The sequence below is a fragment of the Cyrtonyx montezumae genome, unplaced genomic scaffold (assembly GCF_038088225.1).
Source record: "Cyrtonyx montezumae isolate F1298 unplaced genomic scaffold, pur_monq_1.0 scaffold_23, whole genome shotgun sequence".
In the NCBI taxonomy this organism is placed as follows: domain Eukaryota; kingdom Metazoa; phylum Chordata; class Aves; order Galliformes; family Odontophoridae; genus Cyrtonyx; species Cyrtonyx montezumae.
The window spans coordinates 8,443,921-8,468,338 of NW_027071970.1; the positions used below are offsets into that span (position 1 = coordinate 8,443,921).

General features: G+C 39.5%; 2 protein-coding genes across 6 annotated transcripts in view; one reads left to right on the plus strand and one right to left on the minus strand.

The window, feature by feature from the left end:
• RIMBP2 (RIMS binding protein 2) overlaps positions 1-8,549 on the plus strand; it is an 88,693-nt gene extending 80,144 nt beyond the window's left edge. For 3 of the 4 annotated variants that reach the window (XM_065739110.1, XM_065739105.1, XM_065739104.1), the window contains 4 exons: positions 3,303-3,406; positions 4,386-4,457; positions 5,108-5,242; positions 7,609-8,549. In XM_065739110.1, coding sequence (XP_065595182.1) covers positions 3,303-3,406; positions 4,386-4,457; positions 5,108-5,242; positions 7,609-7,797 — 500 coding nt within the window. In that variant the 3' untranslated portion in view covers positions 7,798-8,549. Of the gene's footprint in view, positions 1-1,933; positions 2,000-3,302; positions 3,407-4,385; positions 4,458-5,107; positions 5,243-7,608 lie in introns of all 4 variants that reach the window. The other variant, XM_065739108.1, reaches the window with a different exon arrangement.
• A 1,803-nt stretch (positions 8,550-10,352) lies between these two features.
• PIWIL1 (piwi like RNA-mediated gene silencing 1) lies at positions 10,353-24,168 on the minus strand. Of its 2 annotated transcripts, none has more exons than XM_065738678.1 (20): positions 24,088-24,168; positions 22,574-22,706; positions 21,739-21,864; positions 21,320-21,534; positions 20,273-20,394; positions 19,562-19,642; positions 18,823-19,020; positions 18,329-18,440; positions 17,657-17,777; positions 17,026-17,143; positions 16,764-16,878; positions 15,705-15,892; positions 15,045-15,117; positions 14,530-14,730; positions 14,139-14,242; positions 13,573-13,643; positions 12,823-12,976; positions 11,830-11,955; positions 11,143-11,290; positions 10,353-10,472 (listed from the first exon to the last, which is right to left on the minus strand). In XM_065738678.1, exons 1-20 carry the CDS (start codon positions 24,166-24,168, stop codon positions 10,356-10,358), a joined length of 2,604 nt encoding a protein of 867 aa, XP_065594750.1. In that variant the 3' UTR covers positions 10,353-10,355. The 2 variants fall into 2 exon arrangements, with proteins under 2 accessions (XP_065594750.1, XP_065594749.1); XM_065738677.1 differs by having other exon boundaries at positions 21,739-21,867.
• Positions 24,169-24,418: the final 250 nt, after the last annotated feature.

Sequence of the window (24,418 nt, forward strand, 5' to 3'; positions counted from 1 at the left end):
TGAACTTTACAGCAATTTACTACAGTATGGGATAAATTCTGTGTCAGTAACTGGATGACTTTATTCGACAAATATTTAATCTTGGCCACACCTTTGGCTGCAAAGAAGGTTTTATATCTTCACTACTCTACTATTTTTTTTAACTGTTCTCTTCTTACCTGAAAGACACAGAACAAGATCCCCATGCTTTGGAGTGTGCTGTGCTGAGGTGCCTTGTGATATGCTCTCTGCTGCAAAGCATAAAGTGAATCACTTATTTGTTGTTATTCTTACTCTTCTACGTTTTCCTACTTTACCAATAATTTAAAGGGATGGTGGCAAAGGGTTATGTATTGCATAATGTGGGATGGCACTACATATTATGGATTTTGCAGTAAGAAACCCCTTAAAAAGCAGAGTTCAGCCAAATGATTCTGTGTCATGAACCACTTGCATTACATCATAATAGTGTTGTATAGAGGTACAGAATGCAAGTACCTTAACTGAGATTTTCTTCTAACTCTAAATTTTACACCAGAACCTCAATATGTTGCAAAACTTTCACCATAATTCAAAAAAGTATAAAGGGCTGGAACTGGTTCAGTCCTGTTTAAAAGTGAACTGTAAAAGTGGTTGCTAAAAACAAGTCCTTCACAATCGTTTTCTTAGATTAAATAAAACCTGACTGGATCCCAAAACATTAGTGAATATGAGACAAATTATTTTTGTTGCTTTTCAAGAGATTGAGATATTTTTAAAGTCTCTTGTTGTCCAAGAAAGGGAAGGATGACTTAAGTTCTTAATTGCTGTCATTTTAAAACCTTTTATTTATTGATTTAAGCCGCAGACATACAACCAATATTCCCATTCGTGCACTTGCAACCCCCGGTGCCCATCTGCTCCTTAGGCACAGCACATACCACCTGCACATCGGTTTCAGAAGCTTGGGACTGGCAGACAGTGGGTCTTAAGATGTGCCTGAATTGGTTGGCTGTCCACAGCATTATTTTGCAAATGTAGTTGTTAACATGAGCCTACATCGTTTGAAGTCTGTTGGAACTGGGCAGCTAACCTGCAGTGGTTACATCTGTAAACACAACGGAAGGTCTGTTGGGATTAAGAAGTGTCTAATTGTGCTTCTGCTTCTCTGATGAGGACATGCTTAAATACAGAAAATATAATCCTAAGCAGCTGTGTTTGAAACTTACTGCTTTAAGTCCTGCTCAGTGCTCTCAGTTCTTAACAAAGTCAGTACACTGTTGATACAGAACACCAGTGAAAATGAAGCCACTAATATATTTAACACCCTATAGTTTTAATATTTTGGCTGTTTAAGGGTCGTATTCTACAAATATCACTGCCTTTTTTCATTGCACTCAAACAGCAGTGTCTTCTGAAATAGCTGGGAAATGATCTTGGATGAAGGCAAATTTGAGATGGAAATTTTGTGGTGCTTTACATTTTTTAAGTACTGAGGTTTATTCTGAGATGTTTCTGAGAGCTGTTAGCAACCTACCCCCAGCAGTTCACCTTTAAATATTTTAGCAATGCGAAAGCATCAGGTTATTTTCACTTTAACGTGGATTTATGTCATTAGCCACACTAAAACAAACAAAAACACAAGCCAAAACGAACTAGAAATGCTCTTATTAATGGATTGGAGTGAGCAGTTACGTTTGGCTAATTTAAAACTAACTATAAATTCTGAATAGCAGAGAGATCCATGTGCTCAGATCCTTGGTGTCACAGAAGCTGCCCACGTGGATCACTTAGTGGAAGCAGTTCGTCTGCTTCATCCTGTTCGTATTTTTCATGTCGAATCAGACACTTGACATGCTGTGTTCATATGGCTTTATTTTTCTTAATCCTTTGCCCACATTAAACCCTTAAAAACAGATCTTTGAACAGCTTCATATCTTCTCTTCTTTTATTTGTATGCACTCCTTTCCTGAAGTCAACTGTGACCGTTTCAAAGAGAGCACACGCTCTGTACACCGCAGATCCAGAAAGTCTAAAAGAGGTCTGTGCTAAGAAACAATAACTTGATTCAAGCTGTGAATTAGCTGAAATGATTTGAGCTGTCTAGATTTATATTCTTTGTGCCTTTGATCTCTTGAAAACCAGAAGCTGGAAAATACTGTCACATAGCAAATACATAGATGATCATTTTTGGATTCTTTTCTTGCTCATAGTCCTTGAGCCCGGACCATAGGCAGCATCTTGCCTCAGGGAAGTATTTCACACTGAGAAGTGCTACTCTTGAGGCAGTCATTTAAGTGGGGGTTGACCCAAAGCTTGGGGAAACCAGGGAGCCAGGTCCTGCATCTGTTACAGTCCATGCCTCCATTTCGGATCTCTCCTTGTGTTCTGTATGAATGCCTTGCATTGGTAGCTGGGAAAATCACTCAAATCCACCCAGTGCAGAAATAAGTGCACTCCTCTGACTGAATGCTTCAGTGTCAGCTGGTGGGTGATGTGAAATCTGTGAGTGCATGCTACACTCAGTATCTGCTTCTGCATTACCTTTGACAGGAGGTATAGGGTGCCTCCCAACCCCGGTTTCCTTTGCCACACCCCATAATGCTCATCAGGCCTGCCCTCAATGTCTGCCTGGAAGTAGCACTAACGAGCATGTTTCTCTTGCTGCAGCAATCATTTGCAAGAATCATGCTAATATCATTCAGATTTAAAACGTGGCCCATTTTGGACTTCCTGGTAAATGTTAATAGCAATCAGTAATCTTAGCATGTGATTCCTTTAAGCTGCTGTGGTGCTCTGTTCCTTCTGCTCCCTGTAAATGAAACTTGTAAAATTACACAGGACTTGAGAGTGAGTTTTTGTTGTCAGGGAGCCTTGAAAAAGATTGCAACCTCTTTTGTTTTGGGACAGCTGAGTGCCCAGTTCTCACTGCAGTCTCCCAGCAGAGATCTGACTGACAATGCCATGACAAGGAGAGGCAGGGGACAGATGGTATTCAGAAATGTTTAGCTTTGTACAACCTCATAAACTCCTGATTCTTCTAACCAAGAATGGCAGATTTCAGAAGGCTTGTTTTGCACACAAATACTGCTCAGACATTTCAGTGGCTTAGAGTGAAGGGGGCAAGCAAACTGTTCTTTATCACGTGCATATGCTGCTCTGAAACCTTGATCTGTGTTACTAGGTTTGTGGGAATCCGTGGCATCTTATCACTGTGCTAGAGAAATACCAACATTGATACTGCACTGTTGTGAATGATGTGGGGGAAAAAATGCATCTTGCGGCTTGTGTTCAAATTAACTTTGATAGCTTTCCTTCCCTTCCTCTCCTTGTGACTGGAACAGAAAGAAACAGGCGGAGTGGCAGGCAGCATTCAGTGCCTACAAGGAGGATGGTAGCACTGTACGATTATGACCCAAGAGAAAGTTCTCCTAACGTTGATGTAGAGGTATTTACAGAATTGTTTACTGTGTTTACCATTTATGGAGCCATAATTTAATTGAAATATAGTTGGTATTAGTAAGCACTGTTTCGCATTGCAGTTGATGTGCAGAAAAAAAATATCAGAATTACATAGGGCAAATATTTTCGGATCCATGTGTACTTAGAGCAAAGCCTTTCAAATTCTGCACAGGTAAAATTCTATTTGTTGTTCAATGTATTTTGTAGGATGGATTTAATATGGCTCAGCACAGACAGTCAGTTGTGGCTATGTGACTGTGCACTGTGTACAATGTGTGTATACATATCTAAAATAAATTTGTCTAAGGACAAAGAAAAAAGGTGTTACTAATGATAGACAATGCTTATTTTCCATGTATTGTCTTCACATTTCCTTTGTGTTTCCATTTAAGATGATTACTTTAGAGAACTGTTGTACCTCACTCTGACAAGCATGCTTTCAAATGTCTGCAACCCACCTCAGCATGCCTTCAAAACTCAGCCCTCTTTTGCATCTCAAACCCAACCTGTACAGCACAGTGGAACAGCATTCATAGTATATGCTTTCTCTTAATTAACATATCTTTTGTGACCACATTGTGTCTTTAATAGTTTAATAACAAAGTAAAAATATCTTAACATTAGCTACTCTTCATTTAAACAGTTGAGCAGTAGCTGCATCTTTGTTATGAGCTCACCTTCCATTGTCTTACGTGCAGTGTCCCATCTCCCCACGTCATCAGCAGCAACACAATCCATTTTTACATTGTCTTTGACGTTACGTGGCAAGTGCCTCCATCAAGATTTGGTGCAGCTTTCATTTCTGTATGCACTGATCGTCAGGGTACGCTGAAAGCTCCGAATAACGTACTGCATGCTGAGGGGTGGCCCCAGTTATCGAAGTTTTTTGTTAGTTGGTTCTGTTTTGTTTTTAGAGATTTGTCTAACAAAATACAAACTGTTCTGTTCCTTTTTTTTTTTTGCAGGCTGAACTTACATTCTGTACAGGGGACATCATTACTGTCTTCGGTGAAATTGATGAAGATGGGTTTTACTATGTAAGTACGTTGGGTTCTGCTTGGTCCCTTCCCACTGCTGTAAGCTTGCTCAGAGCTGGGCACACAGCTGTGTCAGAACCCCAAAGCCTTCACTGTCACTACTGAACATGCTCACTCTTCCCCATTCGTAACAGCTTTATAGGGTCGATGCACCTTGGAGTACCGCTGGCGTTGTGTAGGTAACATTTTACCTTCTACAGTTTGCAGGAAAATGTGTATTTTGATCACTCAGGCACCTATGTGTGATCATATAAATGACTTTTCTTCCTTGATGATGTCTTAGCCATTAAAACCCAGCTACGCTCTGGTCTGATGATTGATGGCTATTTAATTGAGTAGCGTTTTCAGCACCAGGGAACTGATCCACACTGCTCTGCCATTCCCTTAAAGGATTTACTCCTGAGAAACACTGCTCGGGCAGTAGCAGTCAGTCTGCAGCCTGAGCTTGTCTTTCTCCCTGTCCACACACGTTAGCTGCAGCAAACAGCCCTGCCATCTCATTCCCTTTTACAGGAGACTGCTGCTAACAACCAAAAAAATAATTTGATTGCCACAGAACTGCTTTTGGATTGTAGAGCTTTCTTAAACCACCTTGGTAACCTGAGTTTGAGTGAATTCAAGCACTCACTGAAACCTCCATGGTGTTATAGGGTGAGCTGAACGGACAGAAGGGGCTGGTTCCTTCCAACTTTCTTGAAGAAGTGCCTGATGATGTTGAAGTCTATCTGTCTGATGCACCCTCACGGTACCTTCACGATACACCGACACGTACAAAAGCAAAAAGGGTAAGCAACCACGTACTGACAACTTAAACCTTTATTTTTCATTCCATTCTGTCTCATATATAATTTAGACCTGAGTTTTAACATTTTAAATCCACTTGCTCATTTTAAATTAATTTTCAAATCTATAAAATAAAAATTACTTAGCTTTTCCCTAGCTTGTTACATTTCAAACTGAAGAATCCATATTTAGCATTTGATTGCAGTCATCAGAGAATCTCAGCTATAAGTTAAGCTTAAACAGCTTGTCCCTGGTGGAAGTAGCTACTGCCAAACGCTTCTGAACAAATCTTTTCTACATGCACTATTTAGACAAAGGGAACAGGTTTTGTAAAGAGTGGAGCAGTAGAACCATTCCTTAAGTACAACTGTAAATGCAGCCCAGTGACAGTGGTCAGCTTTTACTCCTTATGATTTTCTATTCCAATGGGCATTAATTGCCCAGAGACTTTTATGAAAAACTAATCATGTTTAGTGTCTTTTTGTTTTGTTTCATCACTGCAATATTTTTATATATTATATATTTTATATATATTTTTATTTCTTTGCTCATCTGCTTGGAAACAGAAGAAGAGTGTTCATTTCACACCTTAATAAGGCAATGTAGCCTTCACGTAAGTGAGCAACTGAAGATACCAATAGAGATTTCAGTTAAAGCTACCTGGCTATCTAATGCAAGTCTTGAAACTTAATTGTGGGGAAAAGAGAAAAGAAATATGTCTCCAAAATGACTGGCCACAGAAGAAAAGGCTGTGTGCTTTTGCTGCATCTAGTGAAGCCCATTCAGGTTTTTTAGGAGACAAACCCTTTAAAAAGGAGAAATGCATCAATCAGGCCTCACTTTATGGAGGTCAGCATTTGGAACATATTTCTTCATGAGCGAAATGTTTATGTTTACATAGAAAGGAGAGTTTGATGTCTAATTACCCTGCAAACAACAGCTGCATATTGCATTGTTAGCCAACCTGAGAGGTAAGAATTCCAAGTCCCTATATCACCAGGAAAGCACAACAAACACCCCAACCCTTAAATGAGTGTACCAGTGAAATCTGAGCTGGTGCGTGCTGCAGTGTACACTGCTGTAGTTGGCTCTGAAACTCCTTACACGCCGATATTGCCTGCCTTAATGGAAAACATTATACCAATCGTACCCCAGTTTGCCTAAGACTGATTTCAAAATTCTAGAAGAAAAAAAAAATCCCTCCATACAGTCCAGTTTGCTCAGATGTCTCTACGAAGTGCACGTTTAAACTACTAGTAACTGTTTGTTTGGTTTACCAATGCAATACAAGTCTCGGTATGAAACATGCAGCTCACTCAACGAATGCATTAGACTAAATAAATGGTATCTTCAGGTGTACTTTGGGGTGCTTTACCAAGTTGGTTTTGTTTTCTTTTGTCATTAGAATTTGACCTTGATTTAAAATCAAAGTAGGCTTGAAGTCCCGTTGCTTAACTCACTGTTGCACACGCCAGTAAGCTGCTAATATTTTACCTTGATCTGCAAGCTAGGAGAGGTTCCTAAAGCATGGACTCTACTATGACATCATCTTAATAGACACTGCCACATTTGTCAGCAGGGCACTGTAGTTAGGATAGGATGAGTATAAGTAGTTTTAGCATTTCCATTCAAGTGCTTTTGATGATTAAAACAAATAGCTCCGTTTAAAATATTTAGGAATGCCGTCATTAAATATCGTACAAGTATTCACCTTCATTCAGCAACCTCATAGCTGCAGCATACACATCAAGCAGTCAGGGTCTTTAAGCTTTCTTTGATTGCAATTAAGGTTCATTTTAGCTTTTTTGTTTTTCTTTTCTTTTTCTTCTTTTTTTTTTTTAAGCCAGTGTGCCATCCTCTCTAATATGTATATAATAAAGTATGCTAGTTCATTTTAAAGAAAAGGCATTTAAGGACATTAAGAAACATGTGATCATTTACTGTTTAAGTAATTTCTCCTGGAAACAGTTTGGTTTCCACAGAGTGTTAATCTCCAGTAACTGATATTTATTTTTTTTAGACCTGTATTTGAATGTGTCCCCCTTCATTTTTGTACTAGCAGCATAGTGAAACACAGAGCCAGTTTTGCAGCTTCTGTGGCCAGAACTAAGGCCGAGGAAGCACAGCCAACCCTCTTTGAAGTCTAACTAAAACAGGGCTCTATTGGCATGTCTTCTGTTGTATACATACTTTTCTCAAAATTTACCTATTTTCCATAAGCCCATATCATATTTTAAGCCACAAACGAGAAACAAACCACCCCTTTTGTTTAAGTGGGTAATGGGACAAGTGATGTTGCCAACTTTCTTGATGCTAACAGCTTTTAAGCTTTCAAACATTCAATAAATTATAACAATGTACCTAATAGGTTCCTCCTGAGAATACAGGTACATCAAGGAGAGCACCATCCCCCACAGTTCATCTCCATTCTGGGTCACCTACGTCACCTATGGGTTCTGGTAGTCCCGGGAGAGGCAGGGATATGTCCTCGAAAAAGAAAAAGGGGCTCCTTTCCAAAGGCAAGAAACTGCTGAAAAAGCTTGGTGCAGTGAAATGATTCATGTGCTCCTGGACAACTTGTAAAGCTTCCAGTCTGTGTATTTTATTTTTTTTTTAATATCAAAACTAGGGCTTTCATGACTATGCAGTACAACTTTACCAAACCTTTGCATTTTTAACTCTGCCATCAACAGAACCATCTGAATTGCTTAGAACAGCAAAAGAAAAAAAAAGTTTTTCTTTAAATTACAAAGAAAAAAAAAAAAAGACTGTGGAATTAAGACCAGAAGAACATGGTTTTGTTTGAAGTCTTTTCGACACCTGCAACTATTGGATGAATCTCAGCCTTTAGTCTCCTTTAAGCAGACATCAGGGAATAAAAAAAACCCAAACCATTAATTCACTGATTCCCAGTTCAGAGATCATCCCCACTGTGTCTAATCTTACTCATTAAAAAAAAAATGGTCTTGAAACTCCTAGTTTAATCAGCCTTGATGTTTTGCCTTATTAATGCACAATGATTTGTACTGTCTAATAAATATACAACATATACTTTGTACGTACTGTGTATGCAACTGTCTTCATCTTCCCTAAATCATGGTAATTCAAGATCAAATACGACGTTGCTGACTCCATTCAGTGTCTGATGTAACTCCTGGGAGTTTGAAAGTGTCACGCAAAATGCTTTTTTCTTTTTCATATTTTTTCCCCCCCTTCTTCCAAACCAAAACTCTTCTACGGATTTATTTTGTCAAGATAATCGTTAAACTGAAATCTGATACAATCTAAGTTATTCAGAGCCATCTTCAGTTTCAAGCATACAAATGCTACCAACTCCAGTTCTGGAGTTCCTGGTTCAGTGCTCTGAACAGCCACCAAAAAACCCACAAACAATACCTTCACTCCCCAGTTTCACTGGTGGAGGTACAGTCCTAAATCAAACGGCATTTTTCATGTTGATGTCAGATTCAAGGTAAAAATGCATGTCTTGCATCAGAAGTCAAAGGCGTGCTGCACACACAAGCCACAGCCACCAAAAGGCTGCAACAGGTGATAAAATGTTAACTGCAATATTGGCATCTCAGTAAAAAGAATCTTACACTGATGGCAGTCATTGGCTGTTACTATTTTGTAACTCTTGTCCATTTGTAAATTGTTTTTACTGTTTATACATACTTTTCAGACTGCCTTTCTTTTTGTAATTTATGGAAGGTTTGTAAATGAATGATCAAAGCTTCCCCATTGTGTCTTCAGATAATACTGTAAATTACTGTAAGATACTGTGTGCTAGATTATAACAATTAAAGAAAATAAATGGCCTCAATTTGTGGTAAAGTACTGTGTGGGTGTGTGCATGTGTACAACTGTTGTGTAATATATTTTATATAAATAAATCATTTGATATTTTGTAGAGTGCAGTATTTTTATACCTCTTCTGTACCTGCATTTGGATTCTGCACTAGCTCTCCCTCTCTCACAAAAGGAGGAAGGTAAGATGCATACGTGCCCAGGCAGCAGTTCGTTACGCTTACACCGTGCATTCAAATACTGCACCCATGTGGAGGAGAAGCAGCACGCAGCAGCAACCTCTGCCCTGACACCAGCTGCCTGCAAAGCACTGTATTTACAGACCTCAACCAAAAGAAGCCACGTGAAAAGGAACAGCCTGGACAGGCACAAGGAAGAAATTACTATGAAAAAGTAAGAGCTACTAAGTACTACAGCAGCACTGTACAGCATCAGTATCTTACCAATAAGAACACATGCCTCTCCCTTAGAAATTACAAGGGCAAGAAAGAGGCTGATAGTGTTCTTTCAGCTGAAAGAAAAATCCTGAGTACAGGCTGCACCACCTCCTTGTTTTCAGAGCTGGAGGAAGCTGCTCAGGTTTACTGAAAAATAAATCTAGATGCAAGACTGCCATAAATGAACAAAGCTAAAAACTGCTCAGAGAAGTTACACTAGCATGCAGAACAAATACATTTAACATGATCAGGAAGCAGGATTACAACTTTATTTAAATCTTGCGAAGAAAATTAACAAAGTTCACAAGTGAGTTTCAAAAAACAGCACTAATGCAAACACTTCTGTCCAATGCAGTTTAGTTTAATGGGACAGCTGTAGCACAGCAGCTGAAGTACTCGGTGTTTTGCCTTACACATTAAGCCAATCCTGCTCAACAGTTACCAGTAAGAACCTCAGAACTGCAATCTGAACTGACAGCTGTACCTTTCAATTATTTGGAACTGAAAAACCAAAAGCCTGTAAATAGCAGAACTTTTTTTTTTCTTTTTTTTCCCTTTTTCACAAGTCAGAGATGCTCCCACAGGAAGCCAGGGAACGCCTGTTACATGAGGAAAGTAAGGAACAATGCCAACCACAAAACTGAGTTCACCCCACCTGTGAATCTGTAGCTGTCTCTAACAATGCTTTCCCCTATGCAGAGAAAGTCTTATCCACAACACAGATCTGCTATCTTCAAACTTCTTACTGCAGTGAAAATAAACTTCTACAACCGCACGTACTCATGCACTGTGCCTCAGGAAAACCAACCTGCCCACCCGAACCACAAGCTGTACCTTCCCTGGAGAGGAAGTTTTTTCTAAACTGCTAACTTCAGAGATAGTAAAGTCTGTCTGAAAGCAACAGGTCTGGTTCTCTGTGAATGCTCTGACCTACAAGGAAAGCCAGTTTATGGGCATACTGGCAAGGAGCAGGTACTCTGATAACACCCTGCAGAAAGGGGGAAAGAAACAGGAGAAATTAAATTACTTTCAATTAAACAAAAAGAGTTCTGGAACTACAAGGTGGGTGATGCATGCATTCCCTGCCACTCATGCAGATCTGTGGAACATTACTTACCCTGAATGCATTAAAGAGGACTTTGTACAAACAGATTCTCACCTCCACTCCCCTCCTCCCTTCTCATATCTGTTTGCATTCTATGCTTTACCTCACCAAAGGTGTGAATGACATTAACTGTTTATCACAGCCAAGATGACAAATCCAAATCACACATTTCAAGCATGAGCCAACTCTGTGCTGACCTTACATGCAACAGGAGAGGCTCAAAGGGAAACGGATGAACACGCTTCCACCTTTACACAAACTACTTCTGCAGGTAACAATCACTCAAATTTTGCTTTTGATACCTGGCACAACACTCAAAACAACAAGTATTTTCTAGTGATAATAAAGATCTCCTTAATGTTGGAACTTCAGGGAGATCTGGCAACTGCAAGAGACCAGTTCCCTGATAGCCACCCTAGGCCAAGGTACACAACTGCAAACCTTTGGGTTTGCACTGGTGTTTTACAGATGCCTTCTGATTTTCCTGCGCTCTGTTATGAGATACAGATGCTCAGTGTAAGAAATATTATCCTTTCTGCAAGGAAATACTTACCGACCAGTTATAGTAGATGTGGCAAAGTTTGTAGGTCAGACGTTGTATATGATCTGGTTTCAGCTTGCTGGTGTCGTATATTACATTATAATGAGTGGGTGCAACACAACCACTTCTCACTGCCTGACTCACAATAAAGAAATCATACCTGTAACAGGAGAAACAGAACCCAGAAATCTGGTTTTATTAAAAAGAATGGAAACACCCACAGATTTCTCCTGCTTATTTCTCTAGAATCAGTTCACAAACATTCATTAAGCCCTGAACTGTACGTTTACTTTGGCCACAAAACAGTTCATTTCCTCTACTTCTGAAAGGCTACGAGATCTCCAGGAAAAAACTGATGACAACATCCACAATAATGTCAAAACCTACAGCAGTTAAACAATCCTACCAACAGTCACTCAGTACTTCACCTTCAAAATAGTAACAATCATCAAGAAGAAAAGTGCCAAAATAAAAACCATACACACTTAGAGCATGTATAATACTATTATATGTGACAAGTACATAATAAAATACTACATAATGAATTAATAAAGCCTAAATGTACCCATTTCACACCAGAGCATAATTTCAAAAGGGCACACATGGAAGGTATTCTTCCTGATCCTACACTCCATTTAATATCAAATATATTTATTTCATTACCAGGTTGCTAGCAAGGACAACAATACCAGAACTCACCATTCTGGTCTGGTCACCTGAACATCAACAACAGTACCAGGGGGTGGGTTTTTCAGTCCTCCTGCAGTCTGTGCAAAGAATCTGGTGTTCACTCGTTTCTTCACAACAATCACAGAGAGTCTCGGACTAAAACAAACAGGTAGAATTAAGAAGAAAATAACTCACTCAGTCCTGGAAAAAAACCACAAACCACTGAGAACATTTCAGGAGCAGATTCTCTAGAGCTTCCAATTAAAAATAACTAGAGCTCTGCAAGACATCGACTTCACAGATAAGTCTTCACTAATTTAAGCTGGATCTTGTTCGTAACTTTAGCTCTTCAGCTTCCAGGGCAACTTTAAATTTGGTGGGAAACAGTATCACATTTAATCTCACAGGGAGACAAAATAGACCAAAAACATTCTCCTAAATACAAATCTGATTCTACTCTCTCTCATCTTTTAAAGATAGGACACTGTTCTTTATAAAAAATACTATTAAAATACAGTTACAGAAACTGAACAAAGGAAGAAAGCCCTTCAGCTTTGCCTGTTTGTAACTGTTCTGTGTTCTGCTTGCCTGCTGTTTCAAGAAATAATTTCATCATTCAGGGCAGATCAAGACAAGGATCAATCAAGTGAAAGAAACACTGCAGTCACTAACAGTTTTAAAGCAGAATGTTCAGAACTGCAGAGCTGAAGGACTGTCTTACTGCACAGTCACTTTAAGCACCACTAAGAAAAGGTTGTTGATTACCACAAGCATCAAGAATGACTAAAAGAAGATGTACACACATGCATTTGTTGTGCACTGAATACTCAAGGTACATGGACTTTGAAGATTTCCCGTTACAAGTTGGGTATCACAAATCATGTGATCAGCCATGAGCAGCTACCTCAGCTCAGGTAAAAACAAAGAAGATTTGTTCCTCTCTTCATGATCAGGAACCATTTTCTGTATCCTAAACTGCTTTTGCTGTGATATGAGAAATGGTGTAAGTAGAAGTGAACTTACTTGTAGTCTTTACCAACAGACCTGAGGCAATCCAAAAACTGAGGCACTTCATAATTCACCAAAGTATTGAGCTGCCCATCTCCGACACCATCACGATACACAATAATACGAGAGGGCAAATAATTATTCCACTTGAACCATTCTCGGAGAGAAGCTTTAAAAAAAAAAAAAAGGCATTTCTGAATCTGCGTTGTTAAGAAATCATGTTGCTAATAACCACTGAAAAAAAAAAATATATGCAGCCACCTCATGGTGACCCAATGTGAGCATACAACAACAGCAAACCATTACCCCACTAGAAGAACCATTCATTCACCCACTAAGGTTTCAGGACTGCCAATTCAAGGCAAATCCCCACCCCAGAAGAAAGAAGAGAAGTCGCATCTATTTTAGAACTGTTGCTCCCACTTGTTAGCTTCCTTAGTAGAGATACCAAGAAGAAAAAAAAAAAGTCTTGTTTATTTAGAGTAGAATTGATTCTGATCTTCTTTAAATCCTTCTCCTCTAAATCTCTGATGCACACTGGTAGAAGATAGATGCTATTAACTACTGTTAGAAGATACAGGAATCAACAAGGGAACATACAAAAAATAATACTGAACTTCAGCAATTTTTATAAAAAAAAGAAAACAATGTTATCTAAGTACAAGTTGGCAATGCTTCCTTTCAAGGCACATAAAGTGGCGCCTTTTGAGGAAAGGAATTTGTCATTCCTTAACTCCTCTGCAAGAGCAGAAAGCTTTCCCTTACCTTGCAAGCAGGTTTTGAGTCCATCCACAAGTTCCTGCCCACGACTTTGAAAAACACAGCGTGAGAACCACCTGTGAACAACAGAAAGACAAACTGCTCTGAAGCATTTGTGGGGCTGTCTTCAGTAAAAACACAACGGCTGTGACTAGTTGGTCTTCATGGTCAATGTGGGTCAAGGCAGTCAAGAAGGAATCAGTGCACTCAAAGAATATTCTCCCTGCAAAACTCTTGTGGTAGTCAAGTACCTCAGCACCACATCGAATTCCTTTCAGTCCAAACAAACTGTCACTCAAGTGAACTCAAAAGGAGAAGAGCCTGTCACCCTGACACCCCCCACGCATCCCACCATCAGCTCTCACTGCCAAGCAATCTGGGAAAAGGACAAGGCTATTCTTTAGCAGATGCAGAAGGAAGAACTCTAGTGAAACAACTATTGCTATTTGTAGGAAGCTGTTAGAAATACAGTTAAATCAACTCATGCACTTTCACAATGGCCTACCACATTCCAGCCTCTTTTCAGTTAAGGAAAGATAAAGAATTCCTTTCCTTCAGCATTCAAATCTTACCGTGTCATCACTTCATTCAGGCTGGCGACAAATCCAGCAATTGACTGCTTCCCAGATAAAGAATCATGGTAACAATCAATGCCCACGATCATTAACTGTTTCAGCTTAAAAGGAATCAAAACAAAACATGTTAGTACATGCAGACATTCCAGAGCATGTATCACCTCCATCCTAACATTATCAAGATCAAGACAATCTTTATGGTTTCTCTTTATGGTTTCAGTTCACGTCGGTTCTTAGAATTACATTTCTCTTACATAAAATTAAGCTTCATGCCTAATGCCACACACACAGAACAAACCAGACCAACAGCACCTCATTTACTTTTGCAAAAAGGATGGTTTTTGATAGGACTGAATGAAATAAATAGCAATTAATAAAAAACACTTACTGGGATCTCAACACTCCAAAGCTCTCCTCCCATTTTACAGTTCATTTGCAAGGCAATTTTTGTCACTATGGCCAGAGTAGTCTGAGGCTTGCTTAAAGTACGAGCAATCACACACTGACTTGGAACTGGACATTCTGTACAGAGGTATTTCTTGATAGCATCATACTTATCCTTTCGGGTACTAGACAAAATGCAAACTACCTTTGAAACAGAAAAGAAGTTATTATGAATCTGAATCCTCAGATTCACAGAGCAGCTGTAGTTTCGAAAAAGCTTCTCACACTTGAGAAACAGTCAAATATTGACAGTGAAAGTTTCAGAGGCAATACTTGGAATTCAAGTACAAAGGCTTTTCACACAGAAGGCAGCCAGTGTATGCACTGGAGTTTGAATAGGAGTACGAGCAGGCACACAGGAGATGGTAGAGAACCACAAGCCAAGGGTTTTATTGCTAAGAATTAATTCACTAGCCTAAAAATGCTAATTAGATTAACATGCTTTGAAGTTATACGTACTATGTTTGTGTCAGGAGTAATACTTTGTTGCAAAACCTTTAAATAAGCTTCTGTTCTATCATCCACTTCAATCCTGTAAAGGAAGGGGAAGGTTTTGTTTTAATTCCTGCAAGTATTAATAGTTTTAACAGGCACAGAAACCTCGAGCAAAAACAAATACCCATTAGCACAGTATTATATGTCATAATTACAACTGTTAATAAACACATCGTATTTCTACTTTCTGATCGCTAAGGAATCCCTCCCTTGGGCTTCCAACAGCGATTAAAGGCAAAGCTGAAAACAAGGACAAACATTCAATGCTATCTGTAAAGACAATAATCAAAATCTGGTCAGGGCTGGCATGAGAACATTATTCCTTCTTGTATTACACAAGCCCATCAAAGAACGCTTTGCCCAACGATCGGACGACTAATGCTGTTTGATTTTGGCATGCTTCAGCCTCACAGAGAAAGCTTCCATAAACAGGAGTAAGAAACATCAGTTACCCAAGTAATCTGCAGAACTTGCAAATTGAAAGAACTTCTTTTTTAAATTAAAATCTTACAGCAGAAGTAGGTAACCTGAGAATCATGGCCATCTTATTTACCAGACTAATCACGCTCACAATTAAACCTCACTAAAAACAATGATTTTCCATAAGATTTCTAATGTACTTACATGGTTGCCCTGCTCATTTTGATTCCCATGGATGGTGTGACTTTATACAGACTCTGAAGTAAGGTCTTGGCAACATCACAGTTGCGCCGTGTGTATATTAGTAACCAGTTGTCCAAAGGCTTTGCGAGCATTAAGGGAGCTGCCCTGGTTTCCCTTGACCAGTCAGCAAGGTTAGGATTGTAATCAAACTGTAAATAACAAGTGGGAGAGAAACACCACTATCAAACACTTCAAGGACAGACTGCAACGTGTTTGCCTAGAACATACTGAGTTGTTTTGTTGTGATTTTTTTTCCTTACTGAAGTCACTCAGACATTAGCAAAGCTTAACACAACTCTTTCAAGGCATCCTACGCTCTCTGAATGTTCCCCTCATTTAGCCTGTGTAAGTCACTACTTGCTGCGCAGGCTTTGGCTGGATACAGCTACAAAGCTAGTTATGTGTTAAAGTGTATTTTCCCCCAATCCTATTGTTTTTTTTTAATTAAGGTAACTGCTTGAGAAAAAGTATTATTATAAAGAAGGTATAAGATATTTTCAAGATGAAAATCATGCTTAGTTAAATATGTAAGTACTGTTAAAAGATATTTTCTATCTAGCATCCATTGAAAACCATCAAATCCATTAGGGCACAGCCTATTACAAAGCAAACATATTATGTTTTATGGTAAATCACAATTTATTGCAGTCTCTTTTATTCCCATTAAAGACTCACCCAGCTTTGAGTGAACAGATTCTGTGCACATTCTGTCCTCAGAACAACTTAGTGGCTTTTCACTTGGAAAGCCTTGGGATTTTAATGAATGGAAACTAATGACAAACAGCTGTATTCTCCTACGTCTGTATCTGAAAGCACTCTGTACAGACAGAAGGGGGTGTTCTGGAAGGAAGATAACTGTAATGCAAGCCAAACTTTTTATACAGAACTTGTGGACAAGCTGATAAGCCTTAAAGCATTCTGAGTGGACAGCAACTTGCGTGTAATGTTCTCTCCTACATCCTTTAAGAACCTGCTTCACTGGTGACAGATCCAGAAAATTTTACAAGTTGATTTATTTACCACATTTCCTCCTTGAAGGATCTTTTCTGCTTGAACAACTCTTCCTGTAAAGGACAGCAAACTAGAATCAAAGCTTAAGCCCCAGTCCCGGAGTTCCTTCTGAACACATTCATCTCTGCTCAAAAACAACATTTCAATTAAAACAAGTTTGTTCTTGCTGAGACTTATTTTTTTAAAGTAAGATGTACAAGTTTTGTGAGAAGTAAGTTTGTCATGCAAAACGTGTATGACAGTAGGTGCAGGAGATTGCCAGGTAACGTACTTCTGCATGTAGTCAACGAGCTTTCCAATTTCGTGTTGCCTTTGCTCAGGTGGCAGCCGCGTATGAACAGCCAAGTCTTTCATCATGTTAAAATCATTCCTCATCTTCTCAGTTAATCCTGTCAATGGCCAAAATCTTTTCCTGAGTACAGATCAGACTAATGACTAAGAAAAGTAAACTGAATCTGTATATACCAACAACCAGAGTTTTCCCTTGTCAGTTCACTTACAAGCTGCACTGGCTGAGGGAGAGTAACCCAGTACGCAGCTGTGAGACAGAGGATTATGTGGATGCAGCAGTTAATGCTACAGAGCACATTTTAACATCAAGTTGTAACCATACATCCCATACCAATGTACCTACTAACGCCTTAGTAGATGATCATACGGTACAGAAATTTTGCTCTTTACTAACAATACATTTCTAGTGTTTCCTCCCATGTGATGTGGGTTTAGTAGAGCTCTCACTGTCTCTGCAGTGAGGACTTTATTGGGGTCCAAAAAGTCTCCGCAAAAGAAAGAACCACCACCATCACAGCAACATATCTGTAATGGATGCTGTTAAAATACCAGTTCAGTGAGAGGCAGGGCTTGGCAGGTACTTTGATACGAAGAAACCATTGTTACAGTACCTGTTAGATAGCACAGCTCCGGGATTAGAACCACAGGTCCTACCATTGTATTTCCCCTCTTCCTTCGAGACTGACTGATCAAGACAGGCTGGTTCAAGTCAGTGATTTCCTGATTATATTGCTGTATTAGAAATGAATATTGTAAGCATTAAGAAAACAGAAAACTAGCATATTTCAAAAGATTTATTTTAAGAAGGAAAAAGCAAACATCAACTTTTCTTTTTCCTCCAACTTACACATTAACTCAGGGAAACTGTTTTCACCATAAAAAGTCAAACAGGAAACATTGTCCTATTATTGAGATCAAGTTATTAATTTCTAAGATACTGACTTGCAAGAGAGAACAGAAACAGTCCTGCCTAGCTTGAGGCAATACCACCCAAAGTACCCAATTCAAGATGAGGATGCTCATTTCAGTTCACTGATAGACAGTTCCTATAGAGCAATTTAATTCAACACATCACAGGAATCAAACAAGATTCCTCACAAGTCTGAAATTCAACCCTCCTGCAACTTTTCTTTGCACGTGGTAACAGTTGGTCTGTTTAGCAGTCACTAATTTAATTTAGACAGAAAAGAAAAGCTGACAGCAAAACACACTTCGCATGTGTGAAGCGTGTCTAAAATTCCAAGCTCAAGCACACCACACAAACTGACAGTAAGTTTCCATACCCTTTTGTAGTAGTCTATATAGCTGATTTCAGAGCCATCTGCTCGTCTGAAAGTACACTGTGGATTGGCATCCCAGTCAATGTCATCAACTCTGTATGTTCTGTTATTGTACCTGAATAAACCATTTCATCAGTTTGTTATTTTTTATATCATTAACTCAGCTACAAATGAAACAGAACTATGAAGTTAATAGCAATACTCACATAAGTTGGAGGTTTTGCTCACATGAGCAGCAGTAACTTCAACTTCCCTTTTATAATAGGAATCAATTCTACTAGAAGCCACACTGTGCTTATGCTAAATGGAAACAGAACTAATCCAGTATGCATTTCCTCTTTTGGAAATGCTCTCACCTCAGTTAACTTGTTAATTGGACAAAGATAAAATATTTTTGGCTTTCTAATACCTCATTGTATCCTGCAGGACACAGACCATACAACAACAACAACAAAAAACCCTAAACAAATCTCTTAGAAGATTCCAAAGAGACTTACTTTGTAAGAACAATTAAACCTATCAGCTCTTTTCCACAGGCATCTCTAAATCTTCTCTCTTCAACCTGTTGATACAGACTGTACATAAAATCCAAAGCTGTTTCACTACGAAGAATCTTATGGCTCACATCTGCACATAACATAATGCTTTCCTCATACTGGAGAATAGAACTTGTGAAGCCTGGCCAAACAATCAGCCTATTAAAAGGGAACAAACAGGAACTTAAAATGCTCACAGTGATTTAAAGTATTCCTATTCAGACTATTTCTGCCACTTTCTCAGACAATTGAACCCATAGAGACACAAAGAAATCATTATCCAAATACAAATAATATCAAAATTAATTTTAAAAAGTACTTTAAGGTGTCTGAAGATACTTGTATTTAAGATTTAAGCAATTGGTGATATAGCTGAGCCCTACCAAAAGAGTTTCAAAATTCAACTTAAAGACCTTAAATATGAAGTATGAGCACTCAAGGGATGCATTAAAAGAGCTGCAGTTGAACTATTACAGCCATTTATGCAGGGTTTCTGCCATGTGAGTTAAACATAGTTACACAACACACTGGTAAAGAGCGATGAGATATTACACACAGAAGATTGTTCTGCAAGGTGCCATGCTCCTCAGGAATAACATTTTTTTTAAATTTATGTCCTTATAATAAAATAAGTAACTGAAGCAACATTGAAAAAAAATCATTCTCTCTCTGTATCCCTTGGGTGCTCGTTTTGCCAAACCTGTGGTTGGGGACACTGATTGGGTCCTTAGGGTTGTAATAGTTACGTCCAATTTGCTGAAAACTCATCATCTTCAGAAGCCTGGAAGTTAAAATAAAGGTGTCATTCACCATTAATATTCAGTTCAACAAACTACCAATAGTCCCACCTCTTGTACAAATGCCTCACTTCATGGTCCAGAATTACTTTTTGTTTTAACAGGAAAATCAAGAACAAAAGAAAAGCGCAGGGAAGGGGTTAACTAACTGCCTAGATGAGTGAGCACAGCAATGTGAATCTACTTGCACATGGAAAAGGCATAAATTTTACATTGACATGTACCAGAAACACCAGAATCAAGAAATGGCTTGGGTTGGAAGACACCTTGAAGATCATCCAGTTCAAACCCTCTGCGTAGGCAGGGCTGCCAACCACCTGCTCAGGCTGTCCAGGACCCCACCCAGCCCAACCTGGAGCACCTCCAGGGATGGGACACCCACAGCTTCTCCAAGCATCCTGTTTCAGAGCCTCAGCACCAACACACAGCACAGCGTGCATGCAACCACACAGTAAAACACTACAGGGTGTGGTTGGCCACACAGCAACACTAGCTACCAAGACTTGAAAGTTTACATTTATCATATTGATATGTATTCCATTCTTCGGAAATGAAACATCAGGCCAGATGTTTTTCAAATCACTTCTTACAAAGACATAACTGGGCAAGCAAACCTTCTGAAAATGATGTTGTAAAACTGTAGACATGTAGGTGAAGTAGGTGGCAATTCGTTAGTCAGTGTGATTGTGATCCTCACATCTTCTCCATTTCGGGTCTTACTGAATACTTCAGTAATCTGAAAAAAGTGGATTTAAATTAATAAAACTAAAGGCAAACAGGCTATACCTGGACTTTGCTTCATTATTATCAGATTGTACTAGCATATTAAAATTATAAGTAATAATCTCAGGACCTTACTGAATCAGGAACTGAATTTCCCACTATGACTGCAAACTGCAGCATAAAATGCTTGCTCTGCTTGGGTGAAATACAGAATGCAGGCTAATCCCAAGGCACCTCGACCAAGACACTGGGGGTGAAGAGACAAACACTATAGCACACAGGAGCTAACAACTTCCTTCCTTCACTCCAGACTCTTTTCCCCTGCCTTTATTAATGCCGCTGGTCACACTCTGCCCCTTCAGTAAGGGCAGAGGCAGAGACAGCTGTTACAGTCAGCAGTTTCCCTCTGTTGCTCCTTTCTTCTCACACTTTGCTGCTTGGGCATTTTTTCGCCCTTTCTTTCCTGTGTTTTCACTGTGGTGTCACCAGTCCACTGACAGGCTGAACATCAGTCTGCAGTGGCTGGAAACATCTGTACATACAGGGCAGACTTGAAATCTTCCCACGGGGCAACTCCAGAGTACCTCCAGCTACTAAAATTTTACTACGCATATCCAGTTCACCCACCCTTCCCATTATAGTGAATGTTAGAACACGCAAACTATAAAGAGACCCAAACAGAAAAGACAATGGATGGAAAAATGCAGTCTGTGCTACCTGCTTCTGTGCATACGAGCATGCTGGCCTGCAGCGTCTGAGCATTAGAATCAAAAGTTTATTATCAAATTCCTCTATTGAAACAAATTATCTTCTACTACCATGTTTAATTCCACTAAATGTTGTTCATGAGACATCTACTCTTTAAGCTCAACCAGACTAATAAACAAGAAGCATTGTGAAACACAAGTCACAACAAAAGCACTGCAGCATTCTCATACCTTATTAGCCAGTTTTTTTGGCAAGAATAATATTGATCCATCAAATGCACGTGTTTTTCCAATTAGGTCTTCGTGTTGAAAGAGCAAAGCTGATCGAAGGCGGCGTGCTTCCATCTCAGGATTATAGTCTATGTGGTACTGATACAAAGCCCATTGAGGCCGAGATGTAAGACGAAAAAAATTTGCAAATAATTTTATCATAGCACCTGAAGAGCCTAAAACAAGAAGCAAACACATCAGTAGACACAGGAGCTTTACCATTCTACAGTAATAATTTAAATCTCAGATTCTGAATAAGTTATACATATAGCTGTGGTTCATCACAACAGTCAGATTTACAGAAGGTATTGCATATGCACAGCATTACTTCAGTGACCATCACTGTTATTCATTCAACCTGTTCCATGACCTGAACATACCAGTTTTTGATTCTCGAACATGTTCTATGGCTTGTCGAGTATTGACCCCGAGGTCGTGGAAATCACGACGACGTCCACCCCTGTCTGCTAATGAAAGCTCCTGAAAACCAGCCGAAATCTGTAACACTGCTGTTTTGAGACAGGGAAAAAGTTACAGCTGAGTCTGATAAATAAGTCAGGGTTTTTTGAAGAATCCAGAAAGAAAGATCTATATATAAATTTAAAGGAATTACAAAATGCTATCACATTTTCCTAATAAAATGTATTCATCTTAAAATAGTACTCAAGTAATACATGTTATCCTAAGATTTACAGTTAGCTAGAAAACAAACAGAACAACTCAATCCATCTTTTTTCATCTGGCTAATAACAAACCACAGAAGTAGGGAGTCTTCTGCAAATACAGAGGACAAAGGTCTCATTTCAGGTCTAAGTGAGGCTGGAATGTGACAGAGCACGCCATGATGTAAGAGCTTCATTTCATTATTAATGCTGAAGAATGGTTTACCAGAAAAAAAAAAAAGTTTACTATTGGTTTACATGCAGTTGACAGTACCAACAAGTTTCTGATCTTATTTATTCACTGTTTTGATAAGGAAGATTGTATTATGTTTGTGCTCTATAAAGTTAGCTCTCAAAAGCCCTGGTTCAGTTATGCTGTACATTAGAATAACAACACTACCATCACACTAAGCTTCTCAAAAACGCAGTAATGGATGTTATTCTGAAAAGAAGAATTAGAATGCTATATAAAGAACATATTAACTGCATTCGCTTCAAAACACTTGTTAATTTCCCACAATTCCCCCCATAACCTTTTCCTCCTCCTTCTGACCTAGTGACTTTGGAGCACCCTGAGGGACTCTCTGTTGCCCACGGCCATGCAGTTCTTCTGCCAGCGGTGGAGGATGACATGGCTGCAGAGGCTGCTGCTGGCTGGGTGGACGACTTTGCCATGTCCTTTGAGCCTGCAATAGTTGAGAACAACTTCTTCCAGTGCAACTGAAGAAACAGCACTTTGGGTATACAACAAAGCAAAGCCACTTACCAAGTCCAGAACATCCGAACACCCAAGCAGCAGTTATATACACAATTTCCCCCCACCCCCTATATTAAGTACCAAGAGTTACTGCTCTACTTTTAATACTAAAACAATTGAATTTGGGATGATGCTCATTTAAGAGCAGAAAACGTAAACCTTGTCTCTCCAGGCCCCATACAAAATCTCTGGACTACTCTCATTTTCAGTGCCACCAGTGATACACCAAGCAGATGACTACCTTATAAAAACAGCTCTCCTAACTTTAGTGTTCAAATATTACTAAAAAGCATCACGGCTGGACAAATACTTCAGAATAAGCTGTACTAGCTCAAGTTCTTCTTCCCCCAGAACAACTCAAGTGCTCAGGGAAGAAATAGAGATTTATTCAATTTAGCAACTACAAAACATGACCACAGCCACAAACAATGCCACAATTCACAGTTTAAAGCTGAATGCATTCAGGTAATTGGAGTCCACCCCACAAGCACAGTTAGTTCTTCCCCAAGTTGAAAAATCTGGTTTACTGTTTTCAATACAAGCAAGCAACAGTTCAACCAAGGATGAACGCAAAACCTGAGCCAGAGATCTGAATGGTTCTGTCCTACAACACAGCAGGACCTCTTGCATTGTCACACAACCAGCATGTTCTCCTGGAATTCCTCCACCTTTCCATTCTCAGTGCAACACCTTGTGATATCCACGTGTGTGTTCCAACACTGCACACAACACTCCACATCACCTGTAACTAGGCAGGCCTCCAGCTTCTTAAGCTCTTCACCTTAGTCCTTAAGTCCAGACAGAACAACTCATTTCAATTTGTGCTCCCTGTCCCCCATATTCCTACTGTGCACCAACACAAAGAGCCTAGCTCCATCTTCTCAACAATCTCCTTGAAGGCCATACTTTCCCTATTCAGAAAGGCTTCCTAAGAACTAAACCCCCATCTTCTTTCCAGCAGTGGAAACAATCACAGGTTTGTCAGAAAGTTACTTAAGACCTCTGACCTCCTTCAACCTCACTAACTCTTTTGGCTAAGAACCATGAGCAATACCGACTTTGTGGGATTATAGTACCACAATCAAGGGACAACATGATTCATCTAGAATTCAACTCCCTTCTTCATTCAGCAGTCTCCTATGAAATGACTTTTAAAATGCTTGTGAAACGTAGCTTTGCGGAGGAGGACACACTCAGTCTACACAGAAGAAGAGTGCCAACCTGTACAGGAGTTTCATCAAGCACATACAGCAGTAATTAGCAATAACATTTCAAAGTACAGCTGCGCTAATTAAAGAAAACCAACTTACAGATGCAGCTCCTACAGGAGGAATAGCAGCCTCCTGTCCTGGAGGTCTCCCTCTCGCTCTGGTTCTAGCTCTTCCTGTCATTTTCCCTTTGAAGACAAAGCATTCACAACATTAGCACTCGGATCCTCCACTTCCCCACCTTTACTGGAATGCGTGTTACCAGCAACACCGTCTCATTTATCCACCCAGTGTGGGTAATTAACAGCGCCTTTTAGCCAAGCTGAAACCTAACAACACAACCTGGCCATTTCCAAGCCGTAGCACGTTACTTGTGCTACAGCCCGCCAGCTCCTCACGCACCCGCTTCCCCTCCCCCACCATCCCGCCCAGG

Bases quoted from the DNA above. Each gene is read 5' to 3' on its own strand.
- PIWIL1 (XM_065738677.1), bottom strand. From the start codon at position 24,168: ATGACAGGAAGAGCTAGAACCAGAGCGAGAGGGAGACCTCCAGGACAG. The intron at 21,868-22,573 runs GTCAGAAGGAGG...GTCTCAAAACAG, and splicing joins GGGTGCTCCAAAGTCACTAG to CAGTGTTACAGATTTCGGCT. The intron at 13,644-14,138 runs GTAAGATTTGAA...TGTTGTTCACAG, and splicing joins CTGAATGAAGTGATGACACG to GTGGTTCTCACGCTGTGTTT.